Genomic DNA, 24,093 nt, shown 5'->3' on the forward strand with positions numbered 1-24,093 from the left:
AACACTCAGTCTACCCTGAAGATGGCTCCTGCAATGATAGCCGAAACGTCGGAACAAATCCAACACACTCGGTATCACCCAAAAAAAAACCTATTGATATTTTATCACCCCGAGTATAATATTCCCTTATTAAAGCGGTTCAATATCTCTGTTAAAGCGCTATCAACCTGCATAAAAACTATTGCAAAATGAGGAAGAAATTAAACAAAATGGTTTTTTTACAAATTTAATAAAGTAGCCTACAATTTAGATAGAACTGGTTTGACGTCAGCTAAATTACACACTCCAAATATGTTACTGGGATCCACTTCAGCTTTGATTGCTCTGAATATATTTTTTCCCGTGGTAGACACTGTCTTCTCATACCACTTCTTCCGGAGCTTTCCCACTCCGTGATGGTGCGATATAGATCCTAGAATAAATAATTAAAATGTAATTTTTAAGTACCCCTAATGATAATTATCATTTTTTTAATTATGCTTAATAAAGTTCGTTCATAACATCTTAAGAACTAATATAGACTCAAAATAATATTACAATTCGTATGAAATTTTCTCAAGAACATTTTTTTGTTTTGAACTTGTTTTGAAATATTTCAAGGCTTTCTATTTCTTCAGGTAACTTTGTATGTATGTATGGCATTGTTGGTTAAACTTTATTATATTTAATGGTTTAAATGACAGAGACAAATTTTGGAAGAAAATCTGGCACGGGCTATGGCTTATCTGTATAAGGATAGATCAGCATGTGTTAGGGTAAATGAAGTCCTGGTGCCGACGCTGATGTATTGGAGCAAAGTATAGAATAGGAAAAACAAGCATGAAAGTAAGCTGAATGCTGATAAAATGCGATCTCTCAGGCAAATGTGTGGTAAAACTGCAAACGACAGCTGCACTAATGTCCAGATCCGTACATTATATAAGGCTGAGATAAGCATTATTGACAAAATCAATAAAGGAGTTCTGCGTTGGTTTGGACATGCAGAGCGAATGGACGGCGAAAGAATGGCTAAAAGGATTTACAATGGGAATTTTGATGGATGCCGAAATCGAGGAAGACCGAGAAAGGCATTCCACGATCGAATCCAACAAATGCTTGAAGGAGGACATGTCGAAATGGCGGCCTCCGTGGTGTAGTGGTCAAGACGCTTGACTCACGCACGGAATGTTCCGGGTTCGATTTCCGATAAGGATACAAAAATTAATGTTATCTTTCTCAAGCCTGGGGCTTCCTGGTTTTTGTGGTGCAAAAAAAAGTCAAAATGTAGAGGAATCGAGGTCTGTATGTGAAGATAGAGTGACATGGCGTGATGGTTCGTTTGGTTTGAAATAAAATAAATTACCTCCGATAGAAATAATCTCATCCCTCGCCGCGTCCTCCAGGTGGTGCGTTATCTTCAAGGGATCCTTGAAGTCGCGGGCGTTGAAGATGAAGTAGAAATAGAGGCAGCAGCCGGCGTCGTACGTCTGCGTCACACGGCACATCGTGGAGAAGCGAGAAATGTTGAGGCTCTCGCACTCGCGGGATATTGTTTCCTTTACTTTCTGGATCACGAGCGACACGCGGTCCCACGGCACGGAGGTCTCTACCGTCTCCCCGAGGACATTAAAGTACAGCGCTATATCCTGGAAAGCCAAACCATATTACATTGGTGCTGATTCAATTATACAGGGTGTTCTTTAAACCCTGTCACATCCGAAACCACGATGATCAGTATGAGCAAGAAGACATATTTACAAATTAAAATATTTTTTTAGAACGAATAAAATTTTAAAAAATAAAATATCAAAAAAAGCAAATGGTTGCTGACTTCTGCAGGGGTGAAACGAGGGGGGAAGGGGGGAGTCTGACACTGCGCCGCGCTTCCCTCACTTCTCCCCTGCAGAAGTAAGCAACCATTTGTTTTTTTATACTTTATTTTTAAAAATTTTCTTTGTTCTAAATATTTTTATAAGTATGCTAATATGTCTTCTTGCTCATACTGATCATCGTGATTTCAGATGTGATAGGGTTTAAAGAACACCCTGTATATTGGTTCAGTATATTTATACAAAACAAAAGGTAAGGATAGAGAATTCAAAATTGTAAAAAAGTAAATTAAATAAAATTATTTTTATCTTAATGATTGGGCTGATGTTTTCTTTTAATAAATAAAATGGTTACTTCCAGATAAGCATCCTATAGCTCAATCACAAATAACTATCGACGTGCTTAAAAACATGCTAAGCATTTGAGCGATCACAATGAACAATAATGAACATGCTTAAGTTATCGCTGTCATAAGTCAACGCGTGTGTATTCCCTAAGTCAACGCTTGAGTCGGTTTGTTTTTTGTTTACCTCGTAAATAAATACAGTTCATTGGCGAAAAATCGGCGTTTACTATAAAAAATAATACAATATATTATTTCATTTGCAAAATAGTAAGGAGTATCTAAAACAAAAAAGTGAAAATTAAATTACAATTACTATGGCGACTGCTTTTCTTAACAATAGCATGATAAATAATAAATAAATAAATAAAAAAAACAGTTTTGGAATATTTTCCATAATTACACCGGTGAAACTTAAATATGTGATTGCGCAGCAGGATTATACGTCGCGAAATGTAAATATCTTGACATATAATATTAGGTGGTCACCATGCGCGATTCGTTCATAGAACGCATGGAACCATTAGTTCCCCTACATTTTGGCAAATAATGTTGAAAAAATAGCATATTTAATTAATTAATTATCCGTCATAATACCTAACATTAAGATTACTATAAACAAATTATGTAATAATAATTTGATTAATAATCGCGATAAATTGTAAAGGAATTTTACTATCGCCTTAAAAAAATATGTTAAAAAGTAACGTAGCCTCCGGCACACCCATTCATATCAACAATTTAATTAGCAAAGTGGCGACATTATCGAGTCTTTTTTTAAAAATCAAAAATTTTATTCCAAAAACGGAAAAAAATCTAATGTATGAAGCCTATGTAAAAACTAAAATATGTTATACGCAACTATTATGGGGAGCAGGATATCAAAATGACATAAACAGACTACAAAGACAACAAAATAAAATATTAAAGTTAGTGTATGACCTTCCCTATTTAACTGCAACTAGAGAACTTTTTAAACAAACTAAGCAATTAAATATAACTGAACTCTTTCAACTAGAATCATTAAAATTTATCCATAAATTAGCCACTAATGTAATTGTAGACGAAGAACTAAAACTAGTAAAAAATTGTAGTCAACATGGACATAATACGAGAATATCAGACAAATACCATTTACAACTTTCTAAAACAAGACAAGGACAATCAAGACTAATGAACCAGGGACTGAAATTATATAATAAACTACCAGACAAAACTAAACAAAAGACTCAGACAAACTTTTCAAAAGACGTAAAAAATATTATCTTGAACAACAGAGTATAAATTAAAAATGTATATATTATTTTATGTAATATGAATGTAATAATCCGTAAGGGTTTATAAATAAATTTTCAAATAAAAAAAAATTAAAAAATTTACCAGCGCTGTCAAGCGCGTACTGATCGGCAAGTACTTGCTACTGGCTGGCTGGGTATCGATTTAAAAAACGATCGCGATGGAAGCAAATTCGAAATTCCGTTCCAGCACCGTACTGAGCGCGCATGCCGGGCGCAGGCGCAGACTTAAATTCTCACTAGGCAATGGAAGCAATCGAAGCATAACAATACATTATTTTCCATGTGATCCGAACGCAATACCGCGCCGCGCCGCACAGCACAGAGATGCGATTTTGGTATTTAGGCGCTGGACATAATAGTTTAATAATTATTTTGTGGTAGAGTAGGAATACAAAATTAAATCTAGAATTTAATTCAAACGTTACATCAATATAATGTTGATTTGTTATAAGAAAAAAGTTTATAATCTACTACATATATTGATTTTTCGGGTTCAAATAATTACCAATCAATTTTCGTTGAAAAGCCATGTTTTTTAACAACATAATATTTATTTTGGTTTCACTGCATTTTAGTCAAATAAAATATAATTCCACAAAATAGTTCGCAGTTTTTATTAAAGTATTATACAGAAGTTGGTTAATTTGTTATTACAATTTTTTACTAGATATGTAAAATTAATGTTTTTATTTCTAATCATATGTATAAAGTATTTAGTTTGTCTTTAATTTTTTAAGGGCAGTGTATATTATTATGTACCAATTACTTATATATTAATTGCTTCCTTAATCAAAAACCCCACCGCACGCCACTGGTGGTCACGGATGTTCCATTGTGATCGCGAATACGATAAACAACCATGGTGAGAAATTGTTATCACGTCGCTTATTAGCACGTCGATATTTATTTGTAATTGAGCTACTGGTAGAAATAATGATGGATTAAAAAATAATGGATATTTATTATTTTCTTTAAGATATAAGTACCGCAAAAACCGCTTTTGAACCTTCTTTTTTTCAAATATGTGGTTTGATTCAGAAGGGTCCCAAATTATTTATTCTTGTTACGAATTGCGTCAGTATTTATGAAATATCTAGAGTTTCCAAGTACAAATCCAAACATTTTACTAAATTTATCTACAACACTAGACAGGTGGCACCTGTTTTGTAGCAACAATTCACGGACAGTGTATACTTGTAATGCCGTATTAAACAGACTTCATGGACTCGGCAATAGTTATTCCCACGTATCCGATATATTTAGTGTAGGGTATTGTTCCTATAGAACAAACCTTTTGAACTTTTTCAAAGGTGGTGAATGGTAATTATATTTATTTATTCGTGCATTTCATAATATACACAGTTTATTGTTCACTTTGCCCAGCTGTATGAAACAGTACTTATGATTTTCTTGTTGTATTACTGTAGAATGTTTTATTATCTAAACTTTCTACTGAATATGCTGTAGAATTTTTAGGTTAATTTTATAAATTCAAATCTTGTATAATTTTTAGGTTTATTTTTTTTATATAAATCTTAAGTATAAGAAAATTTATGTTTTTTTTTTTAAAAAAAAGCCAAATATGTAGTATTATAAATGTTTGTAAAAGGCAGATTTGCCGTGTATGTTAGTAAAATAAATAAATAAACACTAGTAATATTGCACTTAAACATGAAATTTACTTAAAAAAGAATACCAAGATCTTTAAACTATATAATCCATCTTCTAAAAGCACAGTTTCTAATTTGTTATTTCTTTGTTTGTTTTGATTATTATTTTTATATTTGGACTGTCTCATGATGGGGTTATTTACCCCAGTTAGACAGGCAAAGCAACTTTATTTTAATGCGTAATTTTATGCACACGGTATGATAAATAAATAAATTCTTACTCGGATATAAGCGATGATGTACGTCATTCTATAGCCCCGTTCTCCGTTCTTCTCCCCCGCGGGTACGGCTCCAAACTGCATTGCAAGTTTATTTAATCTCTTCTCGTGAGTCAAAACATCATCTTTCTCTCCGACATAATACAAGGTCGCCAAACACATTTTGCTTTCGTCGAACCCCTTAATCTTTTTAATATACAGCATCTGCAATCCTTGAAGGAGGATTCCATATAACGATGCCCCTACTCGTAAAGACATTCCGAGTTGATATTGTTCATTGTCCATCAGACGAATACTCGCCGGCTGCAGCCTTTGGCGAGCAATTTCGCGCATACAGCGCACTCCGCTCTCGAAGTCGGGAAAGGCGAAAGAACCGTATCTCGTATACGCAGGAGTCAGTCTCACTTTTATGACGACTTCTGTTATAACACCGAAGCATCCTTCTGATCCGAGGACTATGCTTTTGAAGTCGGGTCCGCAGGACATTCGCGGAACTCGACAGCCGTTTTCGAGGACACCGGAAGCGGAGACCATTTTCACGTGAACAACGATATCTTCTATATTTCCATAAGTGTTCTTCATCATTCCACTCGCTCTCGTCGCCACCCATCCTCCGAGCGTGGAGAACTCCATGGAATCAGGTTCGTGACCGGATGTATAACCGTTCTTTTTTAGTTCCCTTTCTAAGTCTTGTCCTATGATACCGCTTTCACAACACACTACGAGACTTTCTTCGTCGATCCAAAGTATTTTATTCATGTCGGACATGTCTAAAGATATGATGGGTCGTTCTTCTTCCGGGGGACATTCTACGGATCCGGACACGGTTGTACCCCCACCGAAAGGAATTATTACTAAATTAAGTTTTTTCGCTAAATTTACTATATCTACAACTTTATCGTGTCCATTTGGCCAAACAACAATGTCTGGGAGTCTCTCTATCGTATTGTTTCTTAGATTTAGTATTTCGTGTAGAGCTTGTCCATGAGCGTGGAATAGTCTATCAGACCCTTCCGTAGATATTTTGACTCCTAAAGTTTTAATTTCATCTAGTTGTTGTTCGGATAACTTTGACTCGGGATATTTGTAATGTTTTGGTATTTCGGTGCAGAGAGGTTCTCTATAATTTTCCGGTTCCACGCCGTATCGATTTCTCACATAATTTAAGAAGTAAGGAAGTTCATTATGACATATCGGGTACCTTGAAAATAATTTTAAAATGTAAATATAAGAAAAAAAATACTTATGGTTCAATAAAACAAAACAAATGGAAGATTATAAAATAAACAATGGAATCAAAACTAGCACCGATATAGTTTTACTTGTACCATATTTTAAAAATAAACAGCCATACATAGAATTAATAATAGTCCAGAAACCGCATCCGCGCACCAAACAGAAGACGACTAAACTACTCTCAAAGGAGTAGTTTTACGTTTCGACCCATTAGTTTCTTTGTAAATGTCGCTTAATACTCAACTCCCGATTTGAATTCAACTATGCCGTGTTGTGTCATTTTGAAAATGCATTCTGTCTCCTCTCCGGCAAGGATGCATTCTGTCTCCTCTCCTTTTTAATATGTACTCGGAAGCCATTTTTGAGAAATGCACTAAATGAACTAACAAACGGCATTAGCATAAATGGACAAATTATAAACAATATCCGATACGCGGATGATACTGTCCTTCTAGCAGATAGTATGGAAAGTCCGCAACTATTATTGGACAAAGTTTACACGGCAAGTTTGAATAAAGGGCTAGAGATGAGTATTTCCAAGACTAAATGTATGGTTATTCGGAAAAAGCCACAAACTTTTCCAATGACTTTAAAACTTGGAGCGCAGTTTATTCAGCAAGTTCATCAATATAAATATTTAGGATGCTGGCTGAATGATAAATGGGATCACTCTCAAGAGATTAAAGTCAGAATAGAGGTGGCGTGGGACTGCTTTTTCAGGATGCGTGACCTTCTTTGCAGTAGAGACTTTAATTTAGACCTCCGAATGCGCATTACTCGATGTTACGTCTTCTCGGTGCTTTTTTACGGCGTCGAAACGTGGACACTCACCCAAAACACTTCAAAAAAGATCGAAGCCTTTGAAATGTGGTGCTACAGGAGGATATTAAAAATCTCCTGGGTGGATAGAGTCCGAAACGATGAAGTTCTCCGACGGATGGAAAAAGATAAAGAGGTACTGAAGACCATAAAGAAAAGAAAACTTGAGTACTTTGGGCATGTGATGAGAGGCGAAAAATACAAAATTTTACAAGTCATTCTAGAGGGAAGGATTGAAGGGAGACGCAGTGCAGGTAGAAGGCGCATCTCTTGGCTTAAGAACTTGCGCGACTGGTTCCATTGCAGCACTCAGTCCTTGTTCAGGGCAGCTGCCAATAAAGTAAGAATCGCAATGATGATTTCCAACCTCCATCGGGGAGAGGAACCATAAGAAGAAGATATATATTATATAAAATGACATTAAAAAGTATCCGCTTTGTGTGAAAAAAAATTTGTTACATTTTTTAAGTTCAAAATTCATTAATTCAATTACTCTTATTAAATGGCTATTTCCTTTTCTACTCTGTTGTGTCGATCAATGTTTTCGCGTGTACAATAAAACTTTTAAAAAATTATATAATTATCTTACATTTGTGTTATGATTATATTTTTCACGATCTGGCGACATAACGCGTTGGCTTCACGCATGCGAGTGGTGAAAGTGGGGCAAAGTGAGGGTTTTTTGGACACAGTCCGATGTATTCAAATATGATTCTACGCTCCTTCTGGACTATTCTTAATTCTATGCAGCCATAACTTTTTTCATCCATTTCAAAAGTCAAACGTATCTCTTACCTACTTCCTCCAAACCTCACATCATCATTGTATCTTGTGAATCCAGAATCCTTGTATCCCCAGCCATCCCAGCGCAATAGCTCTCCCCTAGAATTTCAATTTGTTTTATTTCAAAAAGTCACTTGAACACATAACAATAAATTTTAATAGTTAGTTTAATATTCTATTCTAAATTTTAATAACATCTTCTCTACCCTCTGGAGAGTGGTTAATTTATGGATTTTTATTTTTTACACTACTCATTTCATATATAGTCACACTGATAATTGAACGCCAAATAAATATGAGCGCGTGAAATCAAGAATGACGATTTTTATTTATAGGATGGGGAGGCACTAATAAATCAATTTTAAAACCTCTCGATTCTGCTTAAAAATCAATAATAAAAATAATTTTTAAAAAGCCCTTCAGGTACCTTAGCATCAAGTTATTTGAGGAATTTGAGATCTTAAATATAAGGCAATTATATATTTCCAGAATAACAATGTTTGTGGAAGCAAATTATTCCACTAAATCTCAAAAGGAACACTCTACCAGAAGTCAAGCTAGAGGATGGGTCATGGGGTCTACCACAAACTTTGAATTCGGACAAGAAATTTCAGGCTTCTGGGCCCCAAAATATCCAATATGTTACCTAAACATTGCAAGACCATGACCCGGATTCAATTTAATTAATTAGTGAAAAATTGGTTACTGGGTTTTGGTAGATAAAAATCGGAAAATTTACTCAAAATACATTCTTAAATAATAAATGGTATATATCAATATTGTATAACTGTATAGTAAACTTACTAGTAGGTAGTAATGTTATTGTTTATTTTTGCATAAAAATGTCTGCCTTAAAACAGGTTGTACCTAGTTAGGCAGACTAGACTCACTTAAAAAACAAACATAATTAACGAATATTCAGACAGTTTTAAAAACAAGGTATTTATGTACATCTTTATTATTTATATTACAAAACACACAATAAAAACAACAAAAACCTAACATAAGCTATACAGTGGTGGAGCAGTTGATTCAGCATTGGTATGGGCGAATGAGACAATCCATTTTACTTCTACCTAGCTCCACTATCCATTTTTTTATAGCCTTTTTAAACATTTTCGCATTACTAATTGCTTTATTTTATTATTTTAATATATTTTAATACTTATGTGTTATTTTTATATACACCTAATTTTACTTTATTATTTCTATGTGTACGAATTAAGATATTCCATTTTGTAATGTACATATATATGAATAAATAAAATTGAATGAATCACAACCTCTTCAAATTTATTTTTAGTTTTCCTCATTACTTTCGGAAAAGCAAATGTACACAATAGTACCAACGTTACAAAAATAATTGCATTGTGTACACATTTTAAGGGAATTAGCATGTCGCACCTTAAAAATATAAATATCAAAGACACAAGGTTGGCAGAACAAACATTAATTAGCTACCTACCGTTCTCAGGCCGGGACTGTTCTGTGAAATTTATTGACACGGCAAACAATGCTAAGGCGCTTAATTATCTTCCTAAATTATATTTACTGTAATGTCGTGGCTGTGACGCGACAATAAAATAATAATAAAAAGAGTCGGGCAGTGATCTCGGGATAGTGATAGGAGACTGGACTACAGATCGAGAGGTAAAGGGTCGAACCCCTGTCTAGCACAACGAGGAAGTTAATGGTTTTTTTTATTTGTTATAAGACTATTAATTAAGGAATTTATTTATTCATTTTTTTCATTTTATAAGATGATAGATAAAATTATACATACAAAGATTAACAATGAAATAATGTGATCTCACTGGGGTTCCCGTGCATAGGCCACTTAATCATATATTTTGAGAATAAACAAAGAAGACATACGGAGAGACTCGCGCTCAGCCACGGTACGGGCTGGGCGTGAAATATAGTTCCTTTCCAACCGTAGCTTATAATCTTATAATAAATTTAAAAATAAGTTGTTATATGTTAGAAAACAATAAGTTAATGTTTACAAGTCGTTAGTGTGTAGTAGTGTAGTCATGTTTTAGACAAACAGTGGAAAAAAGAAGACTATTTATTTAATAGCAGTGTTTTATACTTTATTCTTTACAAAATATGTGACAAATAGTGAACAATGGAAACTTTCTAAAAATAGTGCGCCTGTAACCTTTAAATCATTATTTACACAGATTCAAAATATCTGAGATCAACACTCGCCCATGCGATGATGTTACTCTCCAAGATGTCTCCCATCTATTGATGCATTCCCCCTTTTTTAGTCTGCAGAGAATGCAACTGGAGACGCGATGCAGAAGTCTAAATGAGGATTTACACGATGTACATGTAGTGATTAGTCATAGGGACTTGTCAAGAGAGGTATCATTATACATGACAGATATAGTGAAGGCAATAAAAGGTATAAATGATAGCAGGACACCAAATGCCGAACACTATTCAAGTGGATCGGAAGATCTGTTGACGAATAACAACGGTCCGCCTTCTTCTGACGAGTTTTCTGTGGTTTCCTCTTGAAACAGGTCACAGCCGAAACATCTTACCGATCCTTACATAAAATAACGTAATAAAGTTTTTCATTAAAGTAAATTTAATGTCAATTTAAAAGATGAAAAAAAAAAAAATTATAATTAAGTAAACAAATAAATAACTATCGCTTTGAAGTATATATTAACCTTGTACATTACAAGCAACGTAAAAGAATAATGCAACTACATATAAAAAATAAAAAAAACCTTTAAATCATAAAATTTTATGTCAATAATTAAAACAGTTTAAGAATGCATCAGCTTTTGACGCAAAAGTACTTAAATTTTGCTATTTGGAACACTATACCCATAATTAATAAATTACAACTGTGCTACTAAAAGTGAACTGACATTTATTGATAAATACATAATTTTTCAAATATCTGCATTCTAATAATATACAATCTAATGATAAATCAAACCGCTCACACGCGCGTTTATGTAATATTCATGTAAAAAAGTGAATTGAACAGGAATGTTGCGTCTCATCAAATGAAATAATAGGACCAAAATGGACACGAAGTCGTTGGAACAATAGGCATACTCCCCCAGTCTACACACGTGCGTTTCCAGAAATTCTCCAGCAGCCAGTGGACCACATGGTGACGGTATCTACCTACTGTCTACAAAAGATTCTCTTCGGACATCTATCTCCCTTTGTTAACAATGGAGTTGATACAGTGCTTTATTTATTTAGTTTTTTATTGCTTACTTCTTGGCATGAACACATGACAAACTTACTACTATGCTCTATTTTTTGTAAACTTATTGATATCATTCTAACTTTGCTAGAATTCCACTCGTCCATGCGCTTTGTAGCTGCACGATGATTGGTTATCAAGCTTTCATATATCAACTTTAAAATACCTAAATTTTGTAAATGGGGTCTAGAATTCCAATCGTCTATGCGCTTAGTAGCTGCAAGACGTGTTGTAATCTTACTCCTTTTTATTATTCATTTTTTTTTTTTTTTAGTATCATTAATACGCTAAATTTATTTGTCAATTTTTAAAATGTACAATTGAGGGCTAAATTTCTAACTGTCTATGCGCTCTGTGGCTGCAAGACGTCCTGTAATCTAGCTCCTATCTGTTATAACTTTTGACTGATCTTAATTGAAAACGAGGAACTAGAATCCCAACCGTCCATGCGCTCTGTAGCTGCAAGACGTACTGGGATATTTATTAATTGTACAGCGCCCTTGAGGTGATTTTCACAAAAATGGCGCTATATAAATTATCCAACTATATATATATATATATATATATATAGACTTAACATTAGGTTCAGAAAGTTTTAAACACTACGTATTTAAGTTTATATTTTATTTACGTACACCTGTACTATTTATATTATAAAGCGTAAAATAAAATAACAAAAACATAACATAATCTGTACATTTGTGGAGCAGATTATTCAATATTGGTTTGGGCGAATGACAGTCCATTTTACTTCTACCCAGCTCCACTATCCATTTTTTTATAGCCTTTCTGAACATTTTCTCATTTCTAATTGTTTTAATAGACAGTGGAAGTAGGTTATAGATTTTAATTGCATAATACTAAAAATCGCTTTGTCCGAAAGTTTTATTTGTTTAAGTTGTCTTTGTGTTGAGGATTTAGTTATTGTATTGTTTGTATGTGTTGTATTGTTGGGGTTACGTCTTTCATTTGAGTAAGAATAGTTTTTGAATCTGTAAGATAGTAAGTATATAACTAGAGTAAACATGAGCGTTCGAAATATGTTCTTTTAACCTGCGGCCAATCGGCATATGTTCGATAGAACGGACTTAAGTCTGTTGCGAGCGTTCACCGGCTACTTTTCTACTCGCAATTACTAAAATGCTTACATGTACGCTAAGATACTGCACAAATCGATCTGGAAAAGCAATGGTACAACCTTTCACCGGTAAGTAATGTTTTTATCTTAATCAATACTTGTTTAAAATAGCTATTTTAATGTTAAATATGTTACCGGCTATCTCCTGTCTCTGTCCTACTCAGTTAGTCGGGCGTATAGTGAAACGATAAACAAAAGCGACGCGTATGCGGAAGGGAGCGACATTCTGAATAGAACTTACAGTAGACCGATGTCAACACTCAGTGTTTTTTACTGTACTGCTTGTTTTGCTTGTCGACGTGATATGACGTGACGACACTTGTTCCCTCTGCTGGCCATTTCCTTTCCTTTGGGGATGACTTATTAGCTTGGATTTGTATGGAGTGTTATATCTATATATACTATATCTCGATGGTTTTTTTTATCGGCAAAGCACCTAAATCTGATTGATACATGATATCTGAATGTTAAATTAAGCCAAAAATAGTTTCTTGCATTTTTATATATCGTATTATCAGCGTCATGATTTTTTAAAGTTTGGTATTTCTGAAATAACTGCGCGTGTGACGTCTCAAGTTCTCTTCCGCTTCTTCTCGGTCAGTTCTGCCGATTGGTGCGTTGATTATCCGTAAGCCGGAAATTTTTCACAACTCTCTTATCATTGGTTGGTCAACATGAACTATAGTGACGTCGTTTAAAGTAGATCGTTTTTAACAAATTGCAACAGGGATGGAGAATACCTTAAATAAGGGAATATGGATATCAAGGCATTTACAGGGCTTATGACCTGTCATTGTCAATTGAAGGTTAGTTTGACAGTTATTTTTTTTTTAAATCACTAAACTTCTTCTTTAAGACAATATACCAACATTTAAAGTACATTATTTCATAATTTGTTTTGAAAAGTAAGAGTTTTTTTACCTTTGGTGAGGTACTGAGCACTGGACTTTTATAGGAGGGGTAACTTTGCCACCGCTAATGTTGGGGGTGATTTTACTTCTATCCGGTACAGGCTTCTCTTCTTGTACAACTCCCATTTCACACCAACAGCTGATAAAAAACAAAATTCAGTATTAACTAAGACCTGCACTGGACACATATTATTGCAACTACTTTCATTTGGGTCTTAAAATAAATATATCTAACACTAAATATATGTTAGCAGAAAAGTCACAAATAAACTATGCGCCGCAGGCTATTGACGTTGGGTCACACCACATAGACAATGTCAATTACTTTAAATATTTAGGTACTCATTATAATAACATATTACAACAGAGATGAAGAACATTTAAGAGAAGGTAATATAGAAGTCTATGGCTGGTTTAAGTGGCCACTTTACACACTGTTAAACCAGCCATTGACAGGTCATAAGCCCTGTAGATGCCTAGACTTCTATATTACCTTCTCTTAAATGTTCTTCATCTCTGTTGTAATATGTTAATATAACAGCTCCCCAGGGAGTTGAATCCAGTTCTTGTCTATAAAAATTTGGACAAACTCAAAATATTGTTGATAACTTACCTGATCCATGAAGATATATTGAAATTGAAAAAATAATATTTCAGGCGTTGCCTAGTATGTAGGTGAAATAATTCAATTGGATGAATCTCACCCGCATAAATAAAGGTTTCAGCTTTTTAACTTCACAAACATCAACAGATGAAAGAATTGAAGGAATATAGATGTTCAAATATAGGCAGAATGGTGAATGTTACACAGTGTGTAAAGTGGCCACTTAAACCAGCCATTGACAGGTCATAAGCCCTGTAGATGCCTAGACTTCTATATTACCTTCTCTTAAATGTTCTTCATCTCTGTTGTAATATGTTAATATAACAGCTCCCCAGGGAGTTGAATCCAGTTCTTGTCTACAAAAATTTGGACAAACTCAAAATATTGTTTACTCATTGTAACATTTATTTTATTTATTTTATTTTATTTCATTTTATTTGGGATTTTTACAGCTATTACATAAACAAAATAATTAGAAAAATCTTAAAAATACTAAAGCCAATTAAAAAAATCCACTGTAAATATAATGACACATAATATATAAGAAAAGAAGTTTAGTAATTGTATTTGTGTGACGTTTGTATTCATGTGTATGTGAATGTGTGTATGCGTGAATGAATGAGGGAGAGGATACATGTGCGTGTGGGAATGAAAGAGGGAGAGGGTGCGTTTGTATGGGTGCGTAAGTATGAAAATAATATATTTGCTTAAAACTTGTAAATTGTATTAAAAATGGTACAATAAAGAGCTTAGTAAAAAGTTAGAAACCTTTTTGTTAAAATTCAAATGACGAAATGATATAAATTGTTTTTTTTTTTTTTTTTTAAGTATGTTAAATTTCAAAACCGTATTCTGAAGAAAAAAAAAGCATTTTATTTTTTAAATTTAACTGATACACATCGAATGAATAATGTGGGACGAGTCCTATACAATACAGTAGGTAATCACAAAATGCAGTAAATACGAAATAATGACAACAATAAAATAAGGATTGACAATACGCGAACGTTGATTCAAAACGAACACACAAATGCATATTATATGCACCTACATAATATATAAATAAGAATAACATATAAGTTTAATAGAAATGATTCGGATTATAAAAATCAGGTGTCACAAACAGTTGGCCCGCAGTACGGGGATACATAATTATATTAAAAGATCTTCTCACTATAAAACTTATATATGTTCAGGGATAGAGAGCAACGGAGAGGAGGATGCGGACAAAGACAATTTATTACCTATGGCAGTTTTGATAAATTTAATATTTTTGGTAAATATATCTATTTCGTTAAATTTCCTGTTATACGTATCCATAATACGGTTAATCGTAGCGTTTTTTGACGAATTTGTTCTGCATTTAGGTATGTGGAAAAGTTGTGTATAACGCGTTTGTCTCTGTGGTACCTTAAGATGAATGCGGTTAACCAATTCGGGGGAATCTATTTTATCAGATATTATGTTGGTGAGTAACACTATATCAGCTGTGGTTCGTCTATCAGCGAGAGTTTGGATATTATGAAAAACGCACGCTTGGCGATAATCTGGAAAATTGAGATGTAATCTACGGTTTAAGTTTTTTATAAACATTTTTTGAATTCTTTCAATTTTGCAGGAATGAATTTTATAATAAGGAGACCAGACAGGTGAAGAAAATTCTAGTAAACTACGAACATAAGAAAAATATAATTTTTTAAGAGTATCGGTATTTTGAAACGGTTTGCCTGTGCGTAGTATAAATCCTAGTGTTCTAAAAGATTTTTCAGTAATACCATCGATGTGACGATTAAAAGTTAATTTTTCATCTAAGAGGATACCTAAATCACGGACTGTTTCGACAGATTTAATATTTGTATTATTTAATTTGTAATTAAAATCGATGGCACGGGTCTTTCTTTTGAATGTTATTTTTAGGCATTTTTCAGGGTTAAGCGATAGTTTATTATTTAAACAATAAACCGACAGTCTAGTGAGGTCCTCCTGCATTTTATGACAGTCATTAGTATTTTCAATATTTAAGTATACCTTCATGTCGTCTGCATACATAATGTATTTAGAGTTATTAAAACAATCGCCTATATCATGAACATATACATTGAATAAAAGGGGTTCTAAATGGCTACCTTGAGGGACACCAGATGGAAGCAAGGAAAAGTCAGAAGAGTGCCCGCCAACGACGACTGCCTGACTCGTAACATTTAAATCGTATTGTGGTCCCGTGTCTAGTGTTTCGAACTTTCGGCTCAAATCCGTGGTACATTTGCTAATAGAGAGTTATTTACAACTCCTTTAAAATTAATTATTTGGGTAAATCATAAAAACGTAAATATTGCTTTTTAAAAAAAAAAAACAATTATAGTACTGAGATTAGAGCACGGCTATCGGTAGCAAACAGATGTTATTATGGCTTGTTTAAACATCTGGGATCCAAATTGCTCGCTAGAAAAACTAAGACCATTATTTACAAATTTCTTCTCAGACCGGTCGTTGCATATCGTGCCGAATTTATATTAAAAACAATGCTTCACAAAAATCGCACTTTTTCCTCTTTCCAATTGTTCTAAAAAGCCAAACTTTTGGACCAAAGACCATATTGTTTTCAATGTTTAAAATATATATTTAAGAACCAAAATTTATTTACAAGCAATTCAAATAGATCAAGTCAAAGGAGGAATCGTGTGTTAGAAATACCACATTGTAAAACGAGGCTCGCACAGAGACATACATATTTTATTGGCCCAAATTTTTTTAATTCTTTTTTTACTGATAATATTTCATTGATTCCAAACTTTCAAAATTTTCCTTCTTTTAAAAAACATGCACCATCCTGGATTCAAACTAAAGATATGAACTCTTTTTTTCTATGATATATTTTGTTGCCCTTTAATAATAATAAAGGAATATTTTTATGTTTTTTTTATATTTTTTATTTCCTTTTTCAATTACTATAAAAAAAAACACATAATCTTTTACAGAATATTTTATTTTTTATTTCTTATGTTACACAAAAATATTATAACTATTCATTATTTATTATAGAAGCAAAAATTCAATAAGTCATTGTCGGCCTCGTGGTGTAATGGTCAGCGTGTTAGCCTGCCATGCAAGAGGTCTTGGGTTCGATTCCCGACATGGTTGATGTGAAATATTTATTTAAATGGGGTGTTTTCACACTAAAATATTTCATAGTCCCTGGAATGGTACCTGAAGCGTAAAACTGATCATCTTACCTTCATGTAATAAAATTGATCAAGAGACGCTGCGATTGGAGTACCAATGCAGTGCCCTATGCACTATTAGGTGCGGAAAGGGAACGATGAAAAATTCACTAACATTTTCTTGTATACCCACGAACAGGCCTTTGTGGGATTTTTTTGTTTACTATTTTTACTATTAATATGTTTTTTATTGCTATGTAATTATGCTTATTTTTTTAATACTCTGTTTAACCTCTTATGTTTATTGTAAAAAAAAAAAAAAAACAATAATTTAAAAAATGCTGGGTTATGTCTTTTTTTTATGTAAAACTCTGTTTTTTTTTGTTAATAAAATGGTTGCATCAAAATTATGATTTCTTAATTTTTTGTTTTTATTGATTTATTATTATTAACTCAACATTTAAAATATTTCATAAAAAAATATTATAAAATATTGTAATTTGAAAATAATAAAAAATGTCACACAAAGTGACATTAGTAAAATAAGTTATTACTATTGTACGCATCAGCGAAAATGTCATAACAATACCTATTATTTGAAAAAAATATTATAAAAGGAACTTTATTTTTTTATGAAAACTTTTATTGTAGTTGATAGATCCATGCAGCATTTCAAAAAAACTTTTAACTTCAAATATCTTTTAACCTCAAATATCTCTTTTAACCTTTTAACTTTTAACTTCAAAAAACTTTTAACCTCAAATATCTCTAAGCTAGTAATTTTGACAGAATCCTTTTTCGCATAATGCCCACGATATAACGTTTGTTAAAAGTAAAAATATTTTTGAAAAAAGTAATCAAAATATGAAACATCGAAACACCGCGTGCACTAAAGAAAAATCGGAAAATTTACTACAGCACATTCTTTAATAATAAATAGTATAATGAAATATTTTACAACTGTATAATAAATTGGTAGGTGGTCATGTCAAAATATACCTATTTAAAAAAAAAAAAATTATACGCCTCCACTCGTTTGCGAGTGATTTTGGCTCTTAGAAACAAGAATAAGACATTTAAAGAATATACGCTTCAGTGAACGACAAAAAAAACCCATACTCACGAAAAAATATAATATAATGTGAGGTAGTTAAAATCAGTATGAAAGAGTTATGTGACAACGTGAACATAACGTGAAATTTTGGGCCAAAAGTAAAGAGGGACATTCAATTAGACTTATTTAAATTTAACAAATAATATTAAACAAATTCAAATATTTTTATTATTTGTATTTAAGAATTTAGTCAGAAGTAAATAAGTATCCAAATCATTCTGGGCGAGTAAAAATTTTACGTTAAGAGGGAGAACGTATTATATTCTTCACAAATATTTTGAAGGGATTCGCATCTGTCGTAGAGGGAACAGTCAAAGAACAGATGATCTATCGTCATTTTCACAAAGACACATTGCCGAAGTAAAGACGCCTATTCTCGATAAATGCGAGGCAACGAGACAATGTCCTATTCTCATTCTTGATATTAAAGAGATGTTCAATTTTGATTGCTTTTCGATTTCAAACCATGGTGTAATGGGGATGGAGCATTGAATACTTTTTATAAAACAACCCAGTCGAAGAATTCGGCCAGAAAATTGTCCACTCAGATCTGATTTTATTAATTATAGTTGGTACGCAATCATCAGTAGGACGACTAAAGGAGTGAGGGATGCTTCCATGAAGGCAGGAAGCTTCCTTTGCTAGGTGATCAACTCTTTCATTTCCAGAAATTCCGATATGCGAAGGGATCCAACATAATGTCACCTTGAAATTTCTCTCGAACGCAAAAAATATAAGATATTTCGGTTCACAAATTAGTCCATCATTACTACCATAAATTTCAGGTTTCAACTTTTTGATCAGACTTAGGGAATCAGTAAATATTATTGACATAGGAATCTCAAGGTGTATAACTTCCATTAAAGCCTCTTTTAGTTCTATGCACTCGGCAGTAAAAACTGAGGAATCGGAAGGCAATATGAAAAGTCTACTTAATTGAAAAGTAGGAATATAAAATGCCGCACCACAACCTTGGGCTGTTTTAGATCCATCAGTAAATATACATGTGGAACCAGGCCATTTTTCTTCTATATTCGCATTTCCTAATTAGACAGACTAAACAAAATAAATATTTTACCAATGCTAATTATCTCCCAGATAAAATTATTATTCAGATACCAGTTCTGGGTTTATAAAATATTCTGGTTTAAAAACACCTTTTAGAGGAAATATTTCATGTCATTCGTGATTTGAACCCGAAACTTCGTGCTGACCGTTAGACCACGAGGCAAAAATGCACATACATGAGTAAATAAATATTGTCAGTTTACAAACAGCATGTAATGCACACAGGGAATTACTCAGAATGCATTTTCCATCAGTAAACATGACCACGGAAAACATATTACAAATACTTCACTGTTCACAGTGCGTCCATTAACGCATTTTGTTTAACGTTGTCTTTACTCATATTACTGTTGCATAAGGTGCTGTACTAACAACACAATGCACGAACACACAACACTTTATTTCACAAAGGAATATGTTATTTAAAAAGCGCAAAACCAAGCGTGAAAAACATAAATTTTCTTTCCAAATTGCGTACATTTTAACTAAAATCAATTGAGATGTTTATTTCGGAAGTGTTATTGGGTAAAATAGAATCTAGATTAAGATTTTTTACTAACATTTTTTGGTGAAACTACACTTAATTCCTTACTAATATTATAAACATATTACAACAGAGATGAAGAACATTTTATAGAAGGTAAAGGACCTGTTATTTATTATATTTATTTTATTTTCGTTTATTTCGTTTATTTCGTTTATTTTGTTTTTTTCATTTATTTCGTTTATTTCGTTTATTTCGTTTATTTCGTTTATTTCGTTTATTTCGTTTATTTCGTTTATTTCGTTTATTTCGTTTATTTCGTTTATTTCGTTTATTTCGTTTATTTCGTTTATTTCGTTTATTTCGTTCATTTCGTTTATTTCGTTTATTTCGTTTATTTCGTTTATTTCGTTTATTTCGTTTATTTCGTTTGTTTCGTTTGTTTCGTTTGTTTCGTTTGTTTCGTTTGTTTCATTTGTTTCATTTGTTTCATTTGTTTCATTTGTTTCATTTGTTTCATTTGTTTCATTTGTTTCATTTGTTTTATTTGTTTTATTTGTTTTATTTTTTTATTTTTTTTATTTGTTTTATTTGTTTTATTTGTTTTATTCGTTTTATTTGTTTTATTTGTTTTATTTATTTCATTTTTTGTATTTATTCATTCAAAATTACACTCGTTTGAATATATGTGAACTTATTAAGGCTTTTTAGGTTGTGCCCGTGTCAAGCCATAATAATTAACAATAAAAAATACATAATAAAATTAATTAGATTCAAATATAATCACATGTGATGCAATATAATAACAATTCAGAAAAAGGGTACAAGTAATAAATAATAAAATTCCAGAATATACAATTTAAAAACTATAATCAGACATTAATATTAAAATGTAAATTATAAAATCTACTAATTTAATTTCATACATAATCAAATAAACATGGTTCATTGTTTAAGTGGCCACTTTACTCACTGTGTAATATTCACCATTCTGCCCATATTTGAACATCTATATCCCTTTAATTCTTTCATCTGTTGATGTTTGAGAACTAAAAAAGCTGAAACCTCTATTTATGCGGGTGAGATTCGTGTAATTGAATTATTTCTAGACTTCTATATTACCTTTTCTAAAATGTTCTTCATCTCTGTTGTAATATATTAATATCAATAGCTCCTCATGGAGTTGAATCTGGTTCTTGTCTACAGAAATTTGGACGAACTCAAATATTGTTAATATTATAAATGTAAAAGTTTAATTGTTTTTTTTTTGCTTCTTTCACGTCTCAACGGACCAACCGATTGACATTTTTTGCATAGAGATAGCCGAAGAGGTGAAAAGTAAAAGAGTATACTTATTTTTCATCACAAACTTTAAAAAAAATTAACCAAAAAGTATTTGGCAATAACGAGCATCATTATTTGAAAATGAGTAGGCTGTAAGGTGGGATGTCATCGTCATTTCCTTTCCACGCCTAATGCTGCATAGGGCACTGCATTAATACACCAATGGCAGCGTATCTTGATTTTTTTTGTTACATTAAGGTAAGATGATCAGTCTTGCGCTTAGGTACCAGTCCAGGGACTATGAAATACTTTAGTGTGAAAACACCCTTTAAATAAATACTTCATATCAACCATGACGGGAATTGAACCCGAGACCTCTTGCGTGGTAGGCGATTGGGCTGACACTTACACCACGAGGCTGACTTTCTAATTTCACACCATAAATTTTTTTTTATGAAAGAAAAGTTTAATAAATCTTACCTAAATCAAGCTTCTTCACTCTATGTATAAATTTTTTCACTATAAGTGTTTTCTGAATGGGTCCTGAAATATTTCAAATCTATTTAAAAATCATATGCTTTCATAAAATGAAATGTTATAAAAGGTTATAGAGGTTTATAAACTGTCTTAATAATGCATAAATAAAATACATTACAGTAAGGATTTTAATAGTTACTGAAAAGAACCTAAGTTTCCTGAAAGTAAAATTTCTGAAAACAAGCTGTATTCTGAAACTAATCTGCCCTCAATTGTTGAATTAAAATCTTTAAAAACCATGTAACATTTTTTTTTCCAGCCAGTTATTTTTTCTTGTAAAATAAATAATAAATAAAACTTACATTATTGGATCTAACTATATTTAAAATCGTGTTTTAGGAAATACAGTAAATGATTAACGATTCCGGAAAGAAAATTGCGTTATGTATACGTATATTATGTTAACTAATTACAACAGAGATGGATAGAAAATACCCTCAAGAAGAGAATATGAAAGTCTTAGCATTTGCAGGGCTTATGACCTGTCATTGGCGGGTTTAAGTGGCCACTTTACACACTGTGTAACATTCACCATTTACAAACATTTGGACAAACTCAAATATTGTATATTATGTTATTTGTTATTATAACTAATTGAACATTTTTAATACAAAACAATACATTCCGAACGAAAATTTAAACTTTCAAAATCCATACTTATTCAACCCTTAATAAAATAAACCGTATTTGAAAAAATCTGTCCTGTTGAAAACGCATTAAATTAATTAAAAATATTTTTCCCATGACATTGGAAAGATGTTTAGTAAATGACTCGAAAATTATCGAAATATTTTAAATACAAACCTATTGTGAATCGGGTTGTGGTCCCGTGGCTAGTGTCTCGGACTCACGACTCAAAGGTCCGTGGTTCGAATCCCACTCTACCCCAACTTGGTTCCAATTTCCTAACAGTGAGTTATTTACAACTCTTTGGAAATGGCCCTCAAAATTAAATATTTGGGTATATTACAATAATTGAGTTTGTCCAAATGTTCATAGACAAATGACTGGATTTCACCCCCTCGGGGGTCACTAAGATTAAAAAATTACAACAGGGATGGAGAATACCTTAAATAAGGCAATATGGAACACTTAAATCAACAGGTGGAAGAATTGAAGAAATATGGATGTTCAAACATGAGGCAAAATGGTGAATGTTACACAGTATGTAAAGTGGCCACTTAAACCAACCAATGACAGGTCTTAAGCCCTGTAAATGCCTTGACTTCCATATTCCCTTATTTAAGGTATTCTCCATCCCTGTTGTAATTTGTTAATTTGGGTATATCATAAGAACGCGAATATTTATTTTAACATAAATTAATTGCAAAGCAAATAATGTAGATACGGCGAAAGTATGCAAGCATTTTAGAATTTTGGCGTTGGATGATTTGGTAATACTTTAAAATTTACTACAGTTTTTTTTTAAGTCATTTTATTAGTGATCAGTCATAAATATCGGCAATCAGTAGATCGCAAATAGTACCACCGTAATAGATTGAGATAAATCTAATAAATTCACAATTTATTTCATATAACTCTGGCCAGAAACATCGTAAAATGAAAAATAAATCATAAATAATTAAAAATATAACTTACAGAATTGACTATTTTTCAGAAATAAACTATATCACTGCGTCTAACTCGATAAAGTGTGTTTATAAAAGAGATTTAGTTAAAATATAAGAAATGTTCTGTGGACACGTGTTTTAGTAAAATCGCGAAATGATTGACTGACACCTTCGCAACATGTCACGTCGCCATATACGTCCTGTTAGTGCGAAAAGAATTAAAAAAATATAATGCCATTATTTATGTAAGTGAGCAATGTATCATGTACAAGACGATGATTTTATGATTTCCTAAGGTCATATGTTTATTATATGCTACCGCGGCGAATTATACAACGGACTTCGCTTTTCAGAAGTAATAATTTTGTACGTTTTTGCATGTTTATTCATCATCCCTTTTGCAGGGTTTTCCGACTACTGGCTACGTAATAATAGTTTGATATAAAAAGATATAATCAAAAATCTTAAAACTTTATATATTTAGCCACGCGAAGAGATAAGCCAGAATATACACTGATTGGTGAGCATTAAATAACTCTCCGTCAATATTTTGAGCAACATTTTTTGTAGACAAGGCTGGGTTTCACTCTCTGAAATTGAAATTCATCGGAACGGAGAGGGAAAATATTTTTGAAAGATTGAGAAAATCTGGGCAATTGCGGGGCTTACGACCTGTCATTGGCTGGTTTTCAAAATTGAAAAGAGTTTTCAGGCGTTGTCTACTAGGTAATAATTCAGCCAAATGAATCTCACCTGTATCAATGAAAGTTTAAGCTCTTTTACTTCACAAAAATCGATGATCGAAGA

At 32.5% G+C, this 24,093-nt stretch overlaps 1 protein-coding gene across 2 annotated transcripts; it reads right to left on the reverse strand.

The window, feature by feature from the left end:
* Positions 1-212: 212 nt before the first annotated feature.
* On the reverse strand, positions 213-23,453 carry LOC148276344 (alkyldihydroxyacetonephosphate synthase, peroxisomal-like). Of its 2 annotated transcripts, XM_088234395.1 has the most exons (7): positions 23,315-23,453; positions 21,659-21,721; positions 13,474-13,602; positions 8,189-8,275; positions 5,342-6,539; positions 1,343-1,625; positions 213-412 (listed from the first exon to the last, which is right to left on the reverse strand). In XM_088234395.1, the coding sequence occupies exons 3-7, from the start codon at positions 13,587-13,589 to the stop codon at positions 240-242; spliced, it is 1,857 nt and encodes a 618-aa protein (XP_088090521.1). In that variant the 5' UTR covers positions 13,590-13,602; positions 21,659-21,721; positions 23,315-23,453; the 3' UTR covers positions 213-239. The 2 variants fall into 2 exon arrangements, with proteins under 2 accessions (XP_088090521.1, XP_088090522.1); XM_088234396.1 differs by lacking the exon at positions 21,659-21,721 and having other exon boundaries at positions 214-412.
* Positions 23,454-24,093: the final 640 nt, after the last annotated feature.

Source organism: Micrasema longulum, unplaced genomic scaffold, assembly GCF_059751315.1.
Source record: "Micrasema longulum isolate JH-2025_06_02 unplaced genomic scaffold, ASM5975131v1 h1tg001235l, whole genome shotgun sequence".
In the NCBI taxonomy this organism is placed as follows: domain Eukaryota; kingdom Metazoa; phylum Arthropoda; class Insecta; order Trichoptera; family Brachycentridae; genus Micrasema; species Micrasema longulum.

Coding starts and splice junctions, on each gene's coding strand:
- LOC148276344 (XM_088234395.1), bottom strand. CDS start 13,589: ATGGGAGTTGTACAAGAAGAGAAGCCTGTACCGGATAGAAGTAAAATC. Junction 1,626..5,341: donor ACATCATCGCTTATATCCGA/GTAAGAATTTAT, acceptor TTGGCTTTCCAG/GATATAGCGCTGTACTTTAA. Junction 413..1,342: donor TGAGATTATTTCTATCGGAG/GTAATTTATTTT, acceptor TATTTATTCTAG/GATCTATATCGCACCATCAC.